At 38.8% G+C, this 20,331-nt stretch overlaps 3 protein-coding genes across 3 annotated transcripts in view; 1 reads left to right on the plus strand and 2 right to left on the minus strand.

Moving 5' to 3' along the window:
* Positions 1–12,648, minus strand: part of cep104 (centrosomal protein 104) — a 48,886-nt gene extending 36,238 nt beyond the window's left edge. Inside the window, 12 exon segments of the mRNA XM_063882184.1 lie at positions 319–486; positions 1,602–1,814; positions 3,376–3,600; positions 3,731–3,886; positions 6,340–6,508; positions 6,899–6,975; positions 9,334–9,396; positions 9,577–9,689; positions 9,692–9,714; positions 10,923–11,096; positions 11,231–11,357; positions 12,531–12,648. Of these exon segments, the coding sequence (XP_063738254.1) occupies positions 319–486; positions 1,602–1,814; positions 3,376–3,600; positions 3,731–3,886; positions 6,340–6,508; positions 6,899–6,975; positions 9,334–9,396; positions 9,577–9,689; positions 9,692–9,714; positions 10,923–11,096; positions 11,231–11,343 (1,494 nt within the window). The 5' untranslated portion in view covers positions 11,344–11,357; positions 12,531–12,648.
* A 727-nt stretch (positions 12,649–13,375) lies between these two features.
* On the plus strand, positions 13,376–19,001 carry lrrc47 (leucine rich repeat containing 47). Its single transcript, XM_063892135.1, has 7 exons — positions 13,376–13,971; positions 14,564–15,016; positions 15,109–15,225; positions 15,345–15,460; positions 16,281–16,383; positions 16,565–16,654; positions 17,547–19,001. Exons 1-7 carry the CDS (start codon positions 13,402–13,404, stop codon positions 17,766–17,768), a joined length of 1,671 nt encoding a protein of 556 aa, XP_063748205.1. The 5' UTR covers positions 13,376–13,401; the 3' UTR covers positions 17,769–19,001.
* On the minus strand, positions 18,738–19,951 carry LOC134865897 (L-rhamnose-binding lectin SML-like). The gene is made up of 5 exons (XM_063885754.1): positions 19,929–19,951; positions 19,516–19,625; positions 19,373–19,417; positions 19,135–19,267; positions 18,738–18,858 (listed from the first exon to the last, which is right to left on the minus strand). Exons 1-5 carry the CDS (start codon positions 19,949–19,951, stop codon positions 18,738–18,740), a joined length of 432 nt encoding a protein of 143 aa, XP_063741824.1.
* Positions 19,952–20,331: the final 380 nt, after the last annotated feature.

A 20,331-nucleotide genomic window follows, 5' to 3' on the forward strand; every position in this document is an offset into this window, starting at 1 on the left:
ATCACTGAAATGATTGTGGCGCTACTCTTCATTACCATACAAGCCATAGACGTCTTCTAGAGAGTGGTTACAAGGCCATCCTTGTCAACAGTGTTTGTGTAAGGGAGCCAGCTCTGGGATAGAGAACTAGGGCTGCATACGTGACAGGGGGAACATTGTGAAGACTCTGAATGTTACAGAGTGTGAGCTTTTGATCTAACTTTGCAACAGGAATCCAGAGAACATGAAAATTTAACACTTTGACAAAGTAAATATATCCCTATTCCCAACTTAGTTTCTCAAGTCAATTCCCAGCCGGATGAATTGTCTTTTACTCACAGATGACACTTTATCCAGGAGGGCCTTCTTGACCAGGAAGACTGCAGCTCTCATCATGTTTCTCAGCTCCTCCTTGGGGGTGCTGGGTGATAGCTCCGTTAGCTTCTTGTACACAGCCAGGAGAGCATCCTCTCTGTAGCACCAGGTCCTGGAATATGCCCCTGCCACCTGGAAAAGTAAAGAGACGGCAAAAATATATATCACAAATGTCAGTTATGTGGGTAGATGCAGCTAAATATGTGTGAGAATGCCATGTATCTAATGATACCAATTACTAATAATCAACAAAAATATTTTTAAAAAGAATCCCATAAAGCTGCACTGAATCTTTCATGTAGGAGTTAATATGCTATAATTGCATTCTAGAGACATGCTTCTGCAGGATGATCAAGTGTGTGATGGCATCCTTTGGGCTATCAAGTGGGCACATCCTTTCCTCCATGTTTTGCTGATAGGCCCACGACTCCTCCAGAGGGTTGAGCAGTAAGTCCCAGGCTCACCCACTAGCTACCACATACTCACTTGAAGGCCCTGGTGGATTCATTTCTGTTCCTCCAGAGCCACTGACTGCCTTTTTTCAGCTGTTCTGGAGAGGAACCGGACTGCTTTCCTTTGGGTTGAGGCTTTTACTCCCAGCTCACAGAGTAGCCTCGTCATAGATGTTGCTACAAACACTCTGTAGCTTACATCAACTGGCCGGACCTTTGCTTCCCAGCCACGGAATGAAACATCATCTGCTAGCTCAACTTTTTGAATTCGTAGGCCTCCCCTACTGCATCCTCCCTGAGCTAATAACTATTTATTATATTATCAATGGATAAAATTAGTGAATGTGAAAAATGTTGCCACTCAACCTAAGTTTTCATCCCATACAAGCAACAAAAAAATCTCAGACGAATCCAACTTTTCAATACCTGCACAGCACAGCGGGGAATGGAGGAAGCTACAGAAGCTTCACGTAGTTATTATGCATTTTTCTCAGGAGTTGATGAAGACCAAAAAAGAGCAAAAAAAGAGGGCAAATACTAGATTCATTGTTGAACAAAGTTTGTGTAATTAAAAATGATGTCTTACAAAACTATGGTTTTGGTATTTGGAGCACTACAGCATGTGACTTATCTGCTGAAGTACACACTATAAGAACAGTCTTTAAGTTTATATATAAGAATATCCTGAATTGAGCAAATACTGTATGTAGAAAAAAGTGTATCTTGAGAAAGGTAAAACCCTTAGTTAGCTTAGCAAAGACAAGTTTTTCCAGCTTTCAAGCTTTGTGTTCTTACCAGGCTTTCTCCGAAGACTTCGATCGGAAGGCTGGCCTCTCTCTGAGCCTTCTCCGTCAGGGGCTCTGCCTCTCCGCTCATCTCAGGGCTGGGTGGAGGTCTTTGGGCGTCAGGTTGGGGGGACAGCTGCTGTGCGGGGCTCAGAGACAACGCCACAGGCCGGTCTTTCCTTAGGGCTGGAAGCGGCCTCTCATCGTAACTCACACAGATAATCTGTCACAAGAAAATAGTACATTTGCATTTAATGCATTAAATATGGTATTTACATACATTTTAAATCAGAATACTTTGTTTATCTTGGGCAAAATTGAGTTTCATGACAGTTGCTTCATTTTAGACTGATATAAAATAAAAGACAAATAATTAAAATAATTAAAATGTATATACACATAAGAAATCAAAAATAAGTGCATACAAATATTAAATAAAGTCCTGTTTGTAAATAAAATAAATTTGAGAAAAGACCATTTTATTTTAATTGTATTTTTAACCTTACATCTGGAACAAACCCTGATAAAAAAAACCGCAACTCTTCCTTTTTTTAATCAAGGCAGAAAAGTATTCTCTAAAATGTGAAAATGTACTACAATGTATAACATGTATAAAACATATACACATAAAATAGTATTAGAAGATATTCATGCTGAATTGCAATGGTTTAAAAGGGTTTGGATACTGACGAAGTAAAAGTAGACAGAACATTTTTCTAATGATCCCTCTGTTTAACAGATCAAGGAAAACTGATCCAGACTTTTGAGTCTGACAAAGATGTCCATCCTTTTGAAAAATTCATCATCATATGTCCCTTGTTCTTTTCACTCTGACTGGCATTTGATCACTGAAAGGGTCGATCATTCAACAACACGACGACAATGACTGTTTAACCCCGTCTCTACAAACCCAATCTCCATCCAGTCGGGACCGTCTCCCGAGCCCCGGGGCCAACTGGCACGCCTCTGCCTGGTACCAGGCTCAAAGCCCTGCCTTGAGACCAGGTTGGCAGCCACTGGAGTCAGCCAACTGTTGCACGCTTTTAATTAAATAGTGAAACCCATACCTGCAGTAGGGCCAGTCCCAGTAGGGGGTGAGTAAAGCATAAAAGCCCCCGCTGGTCATAATCTCCCTGTGTGCTCCCAACACGACAGAGGCTTAGGACAGGGGAGGTGTCCCCGAAGGTGCTACAAAAGGCTGGGTTATTGTTACAACAATCAAGCTACAGATACAGCTGTGTACAACTGGATTGAAACATTGGGTGGGTTTGTCGCCAGAGACCATCAATACTTTCTTTAACAAATTGTTGTTATTGATCTTTTTAGCCCCATATATCCGGAAAAAAACTGCAAGACTGAAAATGCTTGTGTTTTAAACCTGTTATTCCATTTTAGTTTCATTTATGTTCTCTTGGGTTTTAAAATAAAAAAATGTACAATTGTATATGCATTTAACAATCGGAAGGACCATGCAGTCAACATGTCGATGTGGGCGAGACACTTAACCCCAAATTGCTCCTGATGACATGGCCAACGATGTGTGAACGGGAATGTTACTTTCCATAAGCAGGTGGCACTTTGCATGGCAGCCCCTGCCTCTTTATGAATGGTTGTGAATGCTGTCTCGTATATATTAAGGGCTTTGAGGGGTCGTAAAGACTGGAAAAGTCCATTTACAATGTCTTAATGTTTATTTGTAAACCACGTTAGATTGCTGTTCAAATATGCTGTCTAAATTAACTTCATGTCTGCTAAGATGATGCATTTCCTCAAGTGTCACTTACGTCTATGCTGGGTACAGTAACGGGGGCACTCGAGTCAGATTGGCTGCTTGGCTTGGGAACAACAGTTTCCGCATCTAACTGTTGGTTCTGAGGAGCGTCCTTTTTCTTCCCCTTCCTGAATGCATCTGTGGAAATGAGGGGCTTGGTGGAAACTGAAGAGTAACCTGGAGAAGGCTGAAGGGAGGGAGGCTCCCGGGCTGGGGAGGGATCTGCGACACGTGTGACCTGGTAAAAGAAGAAGAACATAACTCATTTTATGCAGAATAAGTCATTATTTTCCCACATATTACTTTATTTCTCTTCTTGTTCAACACCAACACCTTGGATACAAATGTATCCAAGCATGCTGACTTACTATTGACATGTCCAGCAGGTGGTGGACTTCCAGCTGCTGGTAGACACTCTTCCTGTACTCCTCCATCATCTCCTTCTTCTTCTTGGCTTGATCGTAGTCTTCCTTTTCAATAGCACATTGCTTCTCCACATCATATCGAGCCAATCGCTCCCCTACCTGGAAGAGTTAGGGACAAGGAGACTGCACATTAAACCATGGATGTATAAAGAGAACTGGATGCAGCGTTAGAGGCGGGCCCCATTTGATTAATGAAAGTTTGCCTGTGACGCATAAAGCCGAAACGGTCTGACTGTCGCAAACAAAAATACAGACCTCACATTCCCAACAATTTCTACTACCACCGTTTGGCCATTTCAAAAAATTGCTTTTGTGCCTAGGGCTAGATTCAAAGGGGTACATATGGGAGCAGGCCTTTTGTTTGAAACTACTCATGGTCTCATGATTGCTTGGATTTACGGCACTGTGTTGCTCTTTTTAAAAGGGGCACACCATTTTATTACAATGTTGATCTTACTTTTTATGATTATTATTGTTAAGAAGAAGATTGTACTCATAGGTTAATTGCTAAGAACTTGGAGGGTAGTTATTGAAAATAAAATGTAACGGTGCGAGAAACACGGACAGTCACAAGGTCGGACAGTTTGAAAGAAACCAAGTTAATCAAATTTAGGTTCAATATTACATGAAGTGTACCCATTCCAGCTTACTGGCCAACTTCCTGGTTCAAGGAACTGTGCTTTCTGTAGACAGGGACAGTTTTCCAGTATTATGAGGAATTTTATATAAGCGCTCTCTTTCAGTTTTACCTCTGAGTAGAAGGGATTGAGAATATTTAACAAATGCTTGGCTTTTTGGACCTCTTTGTTCTGATGTGACTGTTCCTGGAGTCATTAAAGCAATTCCTTTCGGGAGGACAGGCTCATCATAACCAATACAAAAAGATGTGAAAACTACTGGATTAAGAGTTACATTTTACAGTCCAGAATTCAGCCCTGGTGCCACATAACACATGGTGAATCATTAAGATTTACAAGTTGGGAATTTGACAAAACTTCCAGTAGGTCAGGGAAATACTGTAAAGCTGTCAACCAGGTGCCAGGGGACAGTCTGAACATCAACCTGCACTGATTCCTTACTTTCTGCAGTTTATATTTAAGTAACGTTGGCCAAATCAGATAGAAGAAACACAGCACAGCAGTTCTCCACCTTTTGTCTACTCGCCTGTCTTCTTGAGATATCATGTAACGAAAAAAACCATCCCATGACATCCTGATGGTGCGATGACAAGGGATTTTCTGCATGACTACCTTGGCTACTGCCTTGACTGAAATGTTAATATGCCATGCTAACAAGGTGCCAGTGTGTGTGTGTGTGTGTGTGTGTGTGTGTGTGTGTGTGTGTGTGTGTGTGTGTGTGTGTGTGTGTGTGTGTGTGTGTGTGTGTGTGTGTGTGTGTGTGTGTGTGTTATCTGGTTACAGAAAGGCTGGTGGTTGGGACTTGGAGAGACACTAGCTGAGGACGGTCAGTGCAACCGTTGGGCTTATTAAGAATTCATGGTCAGCATGGTAACGCTGTATACAAAGGAGGTCGGTGGCAGGAATCTGAACAATGTTTAACCACTACTGTTACAAACAGTGGGGAAATCACACTGGATATCTGTAAAAAGAAATACAAGCCTTGCAAAGTTGAGATTTGCAAGAGACAAATGATTATCAGTCGAAGTTAGCGGATGAAGAGATCTGAAACCAAAATATTTCTTTCTTCACTAAATGTGTCCTTTGTCTAACGAGTAAAACAATCTGCCAAAAGCAAATAGAGATAAGAGCGGTGGAAGGATTTTTTCAGATTATAAAGTAATGTAAAGGTCAAAAAATATGTAGTAAAAGTGAAGGGTTCTGCATCAAAATATTAAATGGCAGAATTAATCAACTAAATGTACTTGAATTATCATAAGAGAGCTCATTACGCAACAGGAACAAAGAGAACAAACAAGTGTTTATCTGTTTCAGTATAATAATGGATAAGTATTACTATAGTTTAATGTACACAGAAAGTGAGTCAAACATTTAATGAGATTATCATATATTTGATGTTAAATCTTATTTTCTAATTTTGCGGGAAATGGATGTAAAAGTCTACATCCATTTTCTAGAAAGAATATTTGGGGTAACCAGGGATAGTAAGTAATTGTTTGGTTGTGTGTTATTTATGTTATTTTCCTTCCCATGCTAAAATGGCAGCTTACAGTCCGGAAAAATAATTATAAGTGATGAGTGAAAATGACAAAGGGGCTTCAATGAACAGTTTTTACATTCTGTTAAATAATTGTATTTGCTTTGTCGCTGAAAAATACATAATAGGAATAGACACCATGTCTGTGTGTGGAGTATAAAGCAATAACCAATATTCTAGCTAGCTAATTAACATTATAAGTAAGCCATTTGTAATGTTTTGAAGGGCTTCAATATGAATTGTGCTTTTGCAGACAGTCTGCAACTCATTAAGACAGAACTCATCATGGTATTTGTAGAGCAAACTGCCAACCATGTGAGCAAATCTTGGGTGTCAATGTATTGTAGCCACTAAAAGCAGTAAGCAGTAAAAAGTACCTTTTGCAGGTCTGCAATGGCCTGCTTCAGATTCTTGGCCTGCTCGTATTTCTCCTGCCGGACCATGTCCTGCTTCTTTTGGTCCAGGAGTCTGATGATGTGGGCGACTTCTGGGTCCTGGTACATGTCGAAGGCCAGGTCATCAAAGGGGGAAATGGACTCACATTTACTGGACACAGAAACATTTGAAACAGTTTACAAACTAAAACATTCAAACATTTCTATATTTCTAAATCACTTGAGGTAATGCCAGTATTAAATACATGTGTCATTATCAGTTAAAAGGCCCAGTATTGTGCAAATCCTGATCATAGAGAAAAAACACTAAACCAGACCCTGAGGTGAAGCATCCCTTGGGGGTTGATTTTTTTTTTTTTTTAAAGGAAAGAAAGGAGTATTTCAAAATATGTTTTCCTGCTCACGCGGGGCGCCACCTGCATTGTCTTCAAATGTCTGTGACCTTGAATGCCTTATTGGTTGTCTTCCAGACTAAATGGCTTTGTTGAAGGGTGTTATTGTCACAAGACAAAGAAAGCAGGGTTCAATGTCCTAGCCTCACCCCATGAAGGTCGTGTCCAAGGCGGCTTCCAGCTGGGTACTGTTGAGGTAGTGTTCGATCAGCTGCTCTCGGCTTGGCTGGGGGTAAACAGATGGACAAAATTAAACACACACATGCATATATACTCTTGTATTACTGTGCTCGAAAGACCTGGTAATTGTTTCCTAATCCTGTTAGCTCTAAAGTGACCTTCAATTAAAACCTTAAAGTAACCAAAACATTGCCCTTTAAAAGTGAGACCTGTGAAAATGTGTGGACCTGAAGATGTCAGTAAAACAAGTCTACTCTCTCACACACACAAACACATACAGTATACAGTATCAAAATCCAAATGACTAATCAGCAATTCAAGGCTATGACCAAATATGGAGATTTGTAATCCACTGCTATCACCTGAAGTGTGAAGTGGACAATCAGTGTAAGAACAGGCTGTCTACAGATGACACCATTCATGAAATATGCATGTAATATGAGGAAGGACAAACTTTCTGCTAGCCAATAATAAGTAGGAGCACGCACAACACTGTACTTGTATCTTATCCTAGTTCAGTATGTAGTTATTTTCCCCTGAAATACGAAATTAATATATCATTTAAGAAGATAAAAGACATGATAATATGTGTGTGAATGTCCCTTGTATTTAAGATAGTGGAACATTAGCATAAAGCGTATTTCATTGTTCACATGACACAGATTAGACAACACAGAATGAAATAAACCAGTCGGAGAAATCTCAAAATGTATAAGAATCAGATTTCGCTTCGCCAGCATTTACTAAAGCCTGGAGATTGGCATTGTTAATTTAATGTCAACGGATGACCGCAGGTTGATAGTGTAAGGGAGATTTAGCTGTACAAAATCTAGTGTCCTGCCACAGGGGTTCTCTCAATCCAAACAAGAACAAACGATTGGTGGCGTTGTGAAGAAGCATGGGATCATGATTTGTTGTCTTTTCCACAACTGCAGCCAATAGGCTTCTCCAGGTTAGGATTAGTTCATAGTTAATTGTAAGAATGTTGCCTATACCTGAATAAAAATTAAATAAAAGATTCTGGCACACAACCACAAGGTCCAAAGGGGATACGTTGCTATTACCAATATCAAATTAAACAGACCGTTAGCTTGATTGAAAGGATTTTGCTAACTTGAACTTTTTTTTTATCAAATGTGAGTACACAACTTATAATGTATAACATAAGTCTGGTGGGTCTGAATATTTAAATTTAGAAGCATATACCTTTTACGGAGCTAAATATTCAACATATCTTTTACCTTCTGTTTACCATCCTCCCTTACACTTTTTAATGGCTGTGTGAGCACGATGAACAAAATTCCATTCCCCTCCATTGCATTTGACTAATGTGCGTGGCTTGATACCCCCTAGAGGTAAGGTAGAACATACTTTTTTCTTATTAATTTAGATAAGCAACACTTTTAAAATACAATAAGCTTCCTTGCTTTGTCTGCACCACAGTGTCCCTCCGCAGGACAAACACAACGTCCACTCACAGAACAGATACAAGAGAACAAGATCTAGCCGACCCTTGGGGCGAGATCTCTGCTGCGGTAGAGGTGCTCCGAGTCGGATTAGCGGAGCAACAATGCACGGCCTGTTCACTGGAATCTGTGCGAGTGTGTGTCCGTGTCTCTCCCTGTCTGTGTGTGCGTGTTTGTGTGTTTTAAGGTGCTCTCTCTCCTCCAGAACCTGTCTGTCTGCAGAACTATCTGATTTCACCAGCTAACTAAAGGCCTCCTGTGTGATTACATACTACCCTGCCTTTGTGTCTCATTACTACATTCCTGACACATACACACACACACACCATTCAGGTAAACACGTGTGCATATACAAATGCGTATATAGTGTATTTGGATCAGTAAAGACAAATAAATACAACATAAACACCTGATATTATATGTTGTATCTATTATTTGTAATAAATCCAGTACATCCTCCCAATTTAAATATCTAATACACTGCCTGAAAAAAGGTACAGGTGAATCAACAACTCCTTGACATGGTTTCAAAAAAAGTAAAGCTTCCCATTATTTAAGGATATTGTACTGGGTTTGTATTATATTGTGAAGGTCTTGCTTTTTACCATCCCCAGCATTGTTTTTTCTTTGTCTTCTTTAGAAAAGTGTAAAAATGTCAGCATCATAATAGAAACATTGTTCAGAATTCAGTTTATGAAGGACACAATGATAAACCTTACGTGATGAATACGTATTTCACCAGTCATGTTCACATTTCAAAAAGCCAAAGTTTTACCTGTCACAGTCCCATCCTTGGATGAAGACATTAGTCAACTCATTACTTGGTGACTGATGACTGATGAGCATGTCTCACAAAACCATAACACAACACCCCCACCTAATGCCAAATAGATGGAAGTACAATGACGGGTGACAGGGTGAAGGGAGTGCTCACTTACAATAGTGTTGAAAGCATTGCCGTCCAAAGAATCTCCCAGAACATTAATGGCAACCAAAGCAACCTGAAATCATAAATACATGTTGGTGAGGAGGAAGAACAGAAACATATATATCAATACATGTGACAAATGGATGTTTTGGGAGGTTAATATTGGGAACATTTTACATCATTTTAAAGGTTGGTGATATTCCATATTTTAATTATAAACAAAATATGATGTGAAAAGCTCCAAACGGTCTACCTGATTGTGGTGATTGTATTGGTTGACATGGTTCCTGTGGAAGGTAATTCTCAGGTACGTTCCGATGGCGTCCACATGGACTGACTTCAGCTCCCGAGCTTTGAAACCGGTCTCTCATTGTCTGACAAAGACACGTACCTGTGGTGAGAGTAGTGTTGCCTTTCAGTTACACTCCTCTGCTGATAAATACAACACTTAAATACACAAACATTTTTAATCTATGACGATATAGAGTGCTGCAGGGGGTGACATTTTTTTGAAGGCCAACCTGTTAGCATTATGCTGGTTCCCTTGACAAAAAGTCAATGGTTTTATCACGTTGGATTTTGGTGGTTTAAAAAAATATCAGGTTTAAGGTTTTATTCAGCAATATAATCTCCACAAAAAATACCATATTGCATTTTGAAGCATAAATGCAATTAGCAAAAGCTAAAGTTAGATATAAACACTCAGAAATATTGCACTTTTTAGATTAGATTACATTAGATTGGTATCAACTTTATTGTCAGTACAACGAAATACAGTTTGCATCCAACCACAAAGTGCAAATAGTAATAAAGTGCATTTGTTTTCAATTAATTTACATAACAAATATAAGGTGCAGGGTTCGGACCTATATATAAATACAGATGTAATAAATAGTAGATACAAATGTTCAAAATAAAGACATTGTAAACGAGTCACAAGGAGTGCCTGAGTGTGAGGCGCTGTGTTGGGTTTGAGCCCCAAGATGTTTACTTCACTGCACTTGTTTAACACTCAATTTTCTAGACATAAGAACACATCATATGCATCTCCACATTATTTTTAAAATGTATTCTATAAGTATATATGGGCTCAACCTTAAAAATGTCCAAAAAACTTGTTGACTTTGAGACGAGGGGACCAAAGTCACTAAAATGCTGACTCATTTACGGATACTTTTAGCAGTATTTCCTGTATACTGTTAAAAAACTGTGGGATAATTCATACTAAATATCTAGCAAGGGACAATTTCGATATATTTTGCATCTGTGATAACAGGCATATACTGGCTAACGTGTATGTACTTTGACTCCAGGGCAGATCCTTCAGGGATCTCGCAATTTATGGCCTTCAGAGTAGAACTGTCCCATCAACATCCACCTTTTAATTTCTAACAGTAAGACATTATTGAAACCAGATTATAGTTGCTTCACTTCAAATAAAATCTCTTAAATTGAACTTCAAAATCCTAGATTACCAATTGTCTTTTGGGGATTCAACATGACTATACAGAGCTTTCCTGTATGTACTAGTTCAATTCTAGTAAAACTACCCTTTAAGATTGAAGTAAAAATCAAGCCTGTCCGAGTCTGCAGTCTCACCCGAGTCTGCGAAGCTGTCCAGGGAACACGGAAGTGCCGGTTTCAGGCAGGGTGTCTCCAATGTGGAACTCCACCTTGGCTGGGATCAGGTACTGATGGGCCAGCAGCTGCAGCTTCCTTACCCTACATCTCTCCACCAGCTGAAGGGTGATATGTTGAGGGTAGGGGCACAGCCTGCAGAATATAGGATTCACATCAAGTTATAGTTGTTTAAGGATGATGAAAAATACTAAAAACTGCCAAAAATGTAATGCTTTTATAGCTAAGAAAGACATGAGTAAATGTGACATGCTGTTTTATTAAAGTACCTGCTGGATCTCCAGCCGTTGACTGTGGGTGCATGGACCATGAGCTCCTTGGCACCGAAGTTGCCCTCATGACTTGAAGAGTTGACCACAATGAATCCTATCTTCCTGGGCATCCCTCTGGTGGACACTGAGAGATCACAAATAAGTATTTTTATTTATAAAAGCAAAACATATAGCTGACATTGAGGATGATTTTAGAATGAAATTACTTATCCTAGAGACTTAGAATGTATGTTTAATAACATCTCCATTGTCTATTACAATGACATTATGACTGGAGATGCTCTGGTAACAATAAGCGACAAATTAATGGCAGGCTTCTATATTGTATGAGTAGTTTCGACTTAAAAACTAAATCCTCTTTAGGTCTGGTTCACAAACCTCTATTTAGTACCACTTGACATGTATTGTCTGGTCAGACGTTCAGTTCAGTTTATTAATTATTTTATCACATAGTTCCAGTTTTAAATGTCGCCTATTTCAGATTGCATTTTAGTCAACAACAGTGTTCTTGTATGGGTGCTTGTGTTCAACATTTGACAACTTAGGCCTATTTTTATTAGGAAAAATGCATGGTATGTTTCTCGGGGAAAAGTATTAAAATGGTAGTTTAAATATCAATAACCACAGTCAGGTAGTGTATTAGTAACATTAGTACAGACACATTTACAAGACCATGTTAAAGAATATCACAGTCACTATACTTGACCAAATGATGTTGAGCAAACCTGTCAGCAATTTCACATTCATTTTAGGAAAGAATACAAACAATACATTTATTTTAGTTCATAACTTTAACCACACAATTATGTATAAACATTTGGTCTGTTAGTAATGCTTGCTGGTACGTTGTTCATCATGTAATTGTATTGTCTGTCAGTAGCTTTAAATAAAGTTTTGCTGAACGCAAGAGACTGACATATTTGTTGAAGGGTGTACTTGTGTCGCAGCCTGGAAATATTAAACTGCTAATTTACTGTATTTGGTTTGGCGTAGGGTTCTCTGCAAAGAAAATAAACTATTCTAGACAGAGCATACACACAACCCTTGGTAGGGGCAGGACAGAGAAGCCTTTATTGCTGATAGGAGCATGTTGGGCGGAGGGCATTAACGCTAGCTAACTGTTGACTACTCAATCAGCCAACATAGCTAGTTTTACAGTAGCTGTATTCTAATGTATTTTGACCTGCTAAAACACAAAAATGCCCTGACAACCGTAAGTGGCTGTAGTATATCTGTTTTAGCTGTACATTTGAGAGTAAATAATCGTTGTATTGCGTTAATGTTAAAAGTATCTTACCACGAACATCACCGTAATGTTGACAGGTTGTAGTCCCATCGCATCTCCATAACCACCGTTGACAACAACCAACGCGGACATGCGCAGTGGTGGGACTGACGTCAGTCGCAATGGGTTGTGGTCAATGTTGTTTTACATGGTCGGAAACAGTTTTTTATATCACCCGTTAAATGTTAAACCCATGTTTATCGCGATTAACCTATGTTTGTATTATGTGTCTGCTCCCAAATCGAGACAATTATCACATGGATAATGTTTCAAAATATATTTTATAATGCGTTTTTAAAACTTCTTCCAGGACCCCGGATGGGAAATAACATCGTGTCATCGTGCCTTTTACAACAGGAAGTTGTCTACAAAATAAAGGCATAGCATGTAGCATAACTTTGAATAATTTATTGAATCAGTGTGCCTAAGATCTGTAATCTTTTCTCTACAACTATCTGACCGATGAGATGTTTTTAAATTAGTTATTTACGCTCGATGTTTTATAAATACTGCTGAATCCATTTGTATTGTAGCTACTGTTTGTTGACTCTAGAGGGTGAAAATCTTACATTTGTAAAGTTTGACTGCTCGTAAATCTTCTAATTAAAATGATGTGTTGGAATATTGCAGTAAATCGGGACACGTCAGACTGGAGGTTAATATTTTAAAAAGAAATAAAAAAGGCACACATTAAGAATAGATGGTAAGTACTCATCCTTCTGTATTCTTATAAAGTTACGTTTCGATTTTAATAATACGGTATGTTGGAGGCATATACACACCAATCAGTAAATCCAGAACATACACATTTATTTTGAAATATTGAAACGGATGTCATGTTTTTTTATTGTCTCTTGACAACTAGTCTTTCGTAGCAGGCAGCATGGATGACATGGAGCTTTGGCCAGAAATAGAGAAAGTAGCGATAGAGAAGAGACGTGAACTGGTTTTCCAGGGTGCAGCTTTCGATGAAAGGATTTCCTTAAACGGGGGGCTCTCCTCTGCAATCTACACCCTCAAACTGCTGAATTACCTGGAAGTTAGCCAGTGCCCGAGTTTGACAGAGATCCACGAGGACATCCAACGTCTGACCAATCTGCAGAGCCTCATCTTGTGCAGGAACAAGCTGGCCTCCATCCCAAGTGTGGTTGGTCAGCTCAGGTCCCTGAAGGTCCTGGATCTTTCAGCCAACAACCTCAGCGTCTTACCCGAGGGGATCACACAGTTGAAGGAGCTCAACACCCTCAATGTGAGCTGCAACATCCTGGAGGTCCTACCAGACGGACTGAGCCAGTGCACCAGGCTCTCCACTATCAACATCTCCAAGAACAACATCACTGCTTTCCCTGCGGATTTCTACTCCGAGAAACTGGATCTCCTCAGCACGCTGGTCGCCTATGACAACTCCATTGAACAGCTGAGTGGAGATGTTCACAAGCTAGCTGCTCTAAAGGTGGGCCGGACTTTATTGTTAGCTCTTATACACATATAATGTCACCTTTTAGTGGCTAATTGGGCTTCTTGGTGAATAAAATGTACGCCGAATTAAAATGAAGGTTTCAGTATGTGTGGGGTATATCTGAAATGAAAGCTAACAAAGACTCACATTTGATAATATGCAATGCAACACAAAAATGTAATATTTCTAAACAGAGTTTGATATTTAACCTCCCATAAATTAATCATCTATTTCAGTTGAAATGCAGTAGGGTTGGATGGTATGGAGAAAAAGCAAGTATCATGATCTTTCTGATTTTAAGACTGTAATATTTGAAAATACAGGCAACTAAAACAACAGTTAGAACAGTCAGGTAAGTTAGAAAAAGGACATCAATTTACTGTAATGCAGCCAATAACACTAGGAAAAAATTAGTATACGATATTATGAAATCCAAAATGTAAGATGATATCTTGTCTCGTATCACGATTTTGATATAATGATGATATATTGTTTTTTCTTTACATAACATTACACTTTTGGGGGTATCTCATGCACTTTTCCAAGTTCAAAACTACATTTTCGTCTTTTGTTTTTGTCTTCCAAGATGCTGGACCTGTCCAACAACAAGCTAAAGGAGATCCCCCCTGAATTGAGCGACTGCTCCAAGCTAAAGGAGATCAACTTCAAAGGCAACAAGTTGAGTGACAAACGTCTGGAGAAGATGGTCAATGGCTGTCAGACCAAGTCCATCCTGGAGTATCTCAGAGGAAAAGGAAAAGGTAAACAGGGAGACGAAGGAGCTGACGCAGACGGGGGTCGCAAGGCGGACAAAGGTAAACGCCAGCAGAGGAAGAAGAAGGATAAGGGGGCAGAGGATGAGGTGGAGGAACTAAACAAGATGGTGGTGAGGGTTCTCCATGTTTCGGATACTCCTACAGCACTCACGGTGACAGTGAGTTCAGAGGTGAAAGATGTTCGACCATACTTGGTGTGCTGCATTGTAAGGGGCATGAACCTCAAATCTGGGAACGCTCTTAAACGGTTCCTCGTTGCTCAGGTAAGGACAGATCACTCACAAGTTTGTACGTTTTCGAATATCTTAATAATTGAACTTGTCTTACAAAAAAGTGTCACCTCTTGTTTTTCCAGACAAAGCTACATGATGACTTGTGTGGTAAAAGGACCATTGCAACCATTGCAACTCATGATGTGCAGCTTATTAAAGCTCCTCTGGTGTATGATGTCAAACCACCTACACAGCTGAAGGTTCGCTAACATAGATGCTTGTCAATTTCCGCGAAGTTAATTTGTGGTCAATTATAATTGTCACTGGAAAGCCCCCCTAAAAACATCTCCATCTCACATAAGACGGCACTGTTTTTCAGGTTGTTTCGCTGGGTCGGAAGGAGATGACAGCTGTCGAGCTGATAAGACATCTTCAGCTGGAGGCTGACGAGCTGAGGAAGCAGAAGAAGAGGCAGAACGTCACCGGCCTGCACAAGTCAGTATTACATCTGACTTTTCTCTTTTGTAGGAAAAATTGTTTTGAAAGATCCTCATTTTTTAACTGCAGGCTGGAGTCAAGGAAGGAAAGAAACTAATAAAGATAAAGAAATAAAACACTAATTAAGTCTGAGAAAACATACTAGATTTCTACACCTGCTCATGGTTCTGTTTTAAGCCTTTAAAACTTGAGGGAAGACTTTGGCCAATTAGAGATAATTTTCAGAAACAAACTTTCTATAAACTGTTCTGTAAGTAGAGAAGGGCTTCAGGCGATGAAGCCTGAATGGTGGAAAAGTTTATATTTCTAGCATAGGTGTCAACTGCCAACACATTAAAGCAACCCAAAAGAAATACGTAGTTTGGTTACTATGAAACATTTTGTTTCTGTAAAACGTGTTTGCTGCTGGTGTGTTTGAACACATGAGGGCAGTGTTAGAATGTTGGACCCCAGCTTATGTCTGATTATTGAACCACAATTATAGATGTAGTAATCAGTACAGGATAAAAAAGTAAATGCAAAACAATTACGAGATTATTTTTGATCAGTTGATCTTAGTGCTAATAAAAACGATTGAAACCACTTTTTAAAATCTGAATAATGCATTGAGTAAACTTGCTCTTGGTTTTAAAGACTATCCAGGAAGCCTTCACATACCAAATGAAACCTGCACATCAAAGAATCATAGATCTAAAAGCTGACAGCCCCAACAGAGTTGAATTTTACATTTCTTTAAAAGGATATCATCTGCTATGTGTCTTTTTACTGTTGCTCAAGTCTTTTCATAATTCTGTCTCCACTATTTTGTGTATCACAGATACCTTCAGCTTCTGCAGGGAAAAGAAATGTATCCCTGCCTAGTGGACTCGGAGGGACATGTGATCTCGTTCCCACCTATAACTAACAGTGAGAAAACCAAGGTGTGTATGTCTTTTTGAAATCATAATTTTTACCTTCCCTGAAGGCTTTCATTTCAAATAAGTCGGAAATAACATTAACGGAGAAAATGTAAAACCCCTTTAACCATCTCTCATGCTATATTGACCAATTGTATCCTACAGTCTCTATGAAGCTAAATGATCAGCCGATTTGATTTTACAGATCAAGAAGACGACCAAGGAGTTGTTCTTGGAGGTGACGAGTGCAGCCAGCCTGCAGACCTGTAAAGATGTTATGGACGCTTTGATTGTGGTAAGCTTCGCATTTTTTGTTATCCTTTCTCTCTCAATTAAAGATAAGAATCTTTATTACAGCTTGGAATCTATTTTCATAGTTTTGGTTGTTGTTGTTATTCGTTAACGTCATTATCTTATTATCTTATGTTCGATCAGTTCTCAGTACATTTATTAATAATATTTTCTGTGAAGGATCAGCAGATTTGGCAGGATGGAGGCCTGTCAAAAATATATCTAGGTCTCTAGTTGATGGCCTTCATGATGCTTTGAGGGTACTTTAAAGAAATCGACTGAAATGACAATTGAACTTTTGTGAGAATCGACTGGCGGACAGTAATCTTATTTGCTGACAAATCTAACAGCAGCTTAAAATGTTGTTTTGCATTAAATGAGTTTCTGAAATTGGAAAGATTCGAAGATAAATAAAAGGGCAGGCAAACTAAGAGTTTTAAACAGTTAGCCTTTATTGTTTATTGCTTACAATTTTTTATTTGAGAATTTAGAAATACTTCAACTGTTTAGTTAAATCTTTTGATTTGTTCTGTGTGATTAAGTGTTGACTGGAATACATCCTGAAATAAGTACCAGTGCAAATGGACTACATCCTGAAATAAGTACCAGTGCAAATCGGTTTTGAAATGGGAATTTTATTAAATATATAAATGTTTTTTATAATTGTGAATTATCAAAAAAGTGACATCCCTACATTGTTAAGACCCTTTTTCTTCCTCTACTGTTCTGTATGCCGTTTTAGCAAGGGCTTAATCACAGTTATGTTCAGAAAGACAAAGAGATTTCTGAAAACTATAGCATGTAAACATCTTCCAATAGAAACCTACCATACCATTTTGAACCTGGAAAAAAGCCTGAAATTTCTCCTTTCAAGTGAAATCCTTACTTAATTTCAGAAAATGGCGGAGTTGAACAAGTTCACGGCAGAGCATCGGGAGGAGGCAGGATCAGATGGAGAAGGGGACGGCCCACAAGAGCCGGCTGGCAGCAGTGAGACCTCCAGTGAACTGATCGTCCAGCAGGTCCGCACGGTGGACCAGGACGGGAACCTGAAGGTCGTCTACCCGTCCAAAACCGACCTCTGCAGCACCATCAGCAACCTGACTGTCGTTTGGTAGTCGTTGCTGTGGATAACCTCTGATGTTTACACTCATTCACATGCTGCATGAAGCCAGTTTAACAGATTAACATTGTGGGACATTAAAGCTAAAGTTTGACAACATGTAAAAATATTACATCCTTTTTACTTCAGGGAGCACATAAAATCTGATCCATGATTGAAGTGTTACCTGTTGACTAATGTTTCTGATTTAAGCACAGCTTTTTGAACCACGTGTAGTCTTATGTTAATAAATGCTTTTTGCAGCTTTCTCAAAAGCATGATCAATATGTCAACATTTGTGCAAATATCCTTATTTTTGTATTATTTACAAAATGAAGAAACATTGTCTGTTGGTAAAATGTATCTTGTTCAATTAACATTGACTTAAACTTGGATTGGTGACTTGAAGGACTATTTGTCTTCCTAAAATATTGGCATTTTCCCTTTAAGCAACAGCAAAGAATGTCCGACTTGGACTTAAATAAAATATACTCCTTCTTTCATTATTTTATTTCATATGCCACACAAGTTTTGATATTTAGCTTTACTGTCTGTATTGTATTTGTATTTTTGGTTTAGCTATTGTATCAACAGTTCTAATGCTAACTTCAAAACAATGTGGGAACACAAACTGCATCACTTCAATCCATCAAAACGTTAAACCTGAACACAACCTGTATGGGTAAAACTTTTCCATATTGGTATTCCGATATTATCATAAATTGTGAACAACAAATTCACTTATTTACACATTTTTTTCTTTTTTTAATGCATGTTTATTAAAGGAGGAAACTTTGAGATGTACTGTCCCGTTTCCACGGGGGCTTATAGTGCTATGCCTGACATTTCATTATGTCAACAGGTTAATTGTCTGGAAGCTGCTCAGGTTGTAGGATCTGCAAAAGAACAGGAAATATTATTTCCAGACAAATACTTAAACAACTGATACCAGGTTTTAATAGTTGGCTTTTTTAGCAGAAGTGTGCTAGACATTTAAGATACTAACACAAGTGTAAGCCACCTCCAGGTACTTGTAAGTGCTGTAACAAGGGTCTCCAAACTCAGAATTGGTTGCTCTGATAGTGCAGCTGTTTTTTCCATTGCATCTGTGGATGCAGAGTGACATGAGTGAACAACCAGGAGTATATCAAATTTGAAGTCTGTAAACCTCTTTATACTGTATACATTCTATGGTGTAAACCTACAGATATTTCATAAAGGTTCAAATAAAATCACAGCCTTTCCATCAGCAAGTATCGTATGTCACAATATTTTTTGCAAATTGTTGTAATGCGTTATTATCTGTATTTAAATGCAAATGTTTATAGTTATGAAGCTTATAAAAGAGTTTCCCTATATTAACAAAGGCTGTGCAGCTTTACGTGTTAGCAACTTTGCAAGAATGGTCAGAGCAGTCGATTCTTTGAAGCTGTGAAGTGGGCCGTTTGTAAGAGCAGGTGGTATGGTCATGGCGTCCGAAACTAGCACCATAGACAAATATAATCTTTCCTTCATCTGTGAAAAAGAACACGGGAATTTGCAAGACAGAACTGTGATGTATTAAGAATATCATTATGCTAATACTATTCATCTATAAATGTTCAAAAAAAGTGTTATTACCACACTGGAGGTTTGCCAAGGAGTCCTCACATGTAGCAAAGTAAACTGTCAAAATAACATGATTGAATCACATTAGACATCACATTATAATACGTTATAAAGCTTTGTTTGTACTCTTAGTTTCATGAAGACATGAGGCTCACTTGCTGGGAAGCAGTCGTAGGTGGTTTCCAGGTATTTGTAGGTGCCAACGCAGGGATCCTTAAGAAAGGGGACTCCTGGGGTTAGTTCACACTCCTTCTTACCGTCACAGCTATAGGAAATAAATTAAGAGTATGTTTGCTTCAGCACAGACTAATAAGAACACCTATGTCTAACAGTATACTGTGAAAAATCCTTTCATTATATTTCTTTATATGGGTCTCATTTTTGCACAGACATAAAGAGTTAAGTCATACCACAGCTCAGGCGATGGACTCTGGCGCCGTCACAGCTGATTGCTTTTTCAGTACAAAACACTAAAATGACAGAAGTTATTTGAGTGTGTTCAAGCCTCAGACTATTTGTAGAAAACCAATGCAAGTACCATTACTATCACATCTCGTCAGATATTTACCTGTCTTCATCATAAGCAAACATGTTGCTGCCAGCACTCCAAAAGAAACATAACTGTGAAACGGTGTCAGTCCAACATCAAGTTTGCAAAGTCTCACAGTATAATCAGAATCAGAATCCCTTTATTCGTCCCACAGAGGGGACATTTTCATTTGTTACAGCAAAAACAACAAAAGACAGTTTAATAACACATCCAAGATACAAAAATATATACAAATATATTTACACAATTTTACAAAATACACAAAAACAAACCTCAGAAACAGTTCCAGCAAGGTATATATTATAACTGCACTAACACAGTGAAATTGGTCCTCTGCATTTAACCCATCCTAGTACTAGGAGCAGTGGGCAGCTACTGTGCACTAATTTCCCTGTGTGTGCTCTGCTGTGTGCATGTATGT

The sequence above is a fragment of the Eleginops maclovinus genome, chromosome 1 (assembly GCF_036324505.1).
Source record: "Eleginops maclovinus isolate JMC-PN-2008 ecotype Puerto Natales chromosome 1, JC_Emac_rtc_rv5, whole genome shotgun sequence".
In the NCBI taxonomy this organism is placed as follows: Eukaryota; Metazoa; Chordata; class Actinopteri; order Perciformes; family Eleginopidae; genus Eleginops; species Eleginops maclovinus.

Excerpts from the sequence above, each read along its gene's own strand:
- LOC134865897 (XM_063885754.1), bottom strand. The coding sequence starts at position 19,951 with ATGTTTGCTTATGATGAAGACAG. Across the intron at positions 19,626-19,928 it reads TTTGCTTATGATGAAGACAG|CTGTGACGGTAAGAAGGAGT; the intron begins GTAAATATCTGA and ends TATTTCCTATAG. Across the intron at positions 19,268-19,372 it reads CTTGGCAAACCTCCAGTGTG|ATGAAGGAAAGATTATATTT; the intron begins GTAATAACACTT and ends TCTTTTTCACAG.
- lrrc47 (XM_063892135.1), top strand. The coding sequence starts at position 13,402 with ATGGATGACATGGAGCTTTGGCCAGAAATAGAGAAAGTAGCGATAGAG. Across the intron at positions 15,226-15,344 it reads AACCACCTACACAGCTGAAG|GTTGTTTCGCTGGGTCGGAA; the intron begins GTTCGCTAACAT and ends ACTGTTTTTCAG. Across the intron at positions 16,384-16,564 it reads CTAACAGTGAGAAAACCAAG|ATCAAGAAGACGACCAAGGA; the intron begins GTGTGTATGTCT and ends TTGATTTTACAG.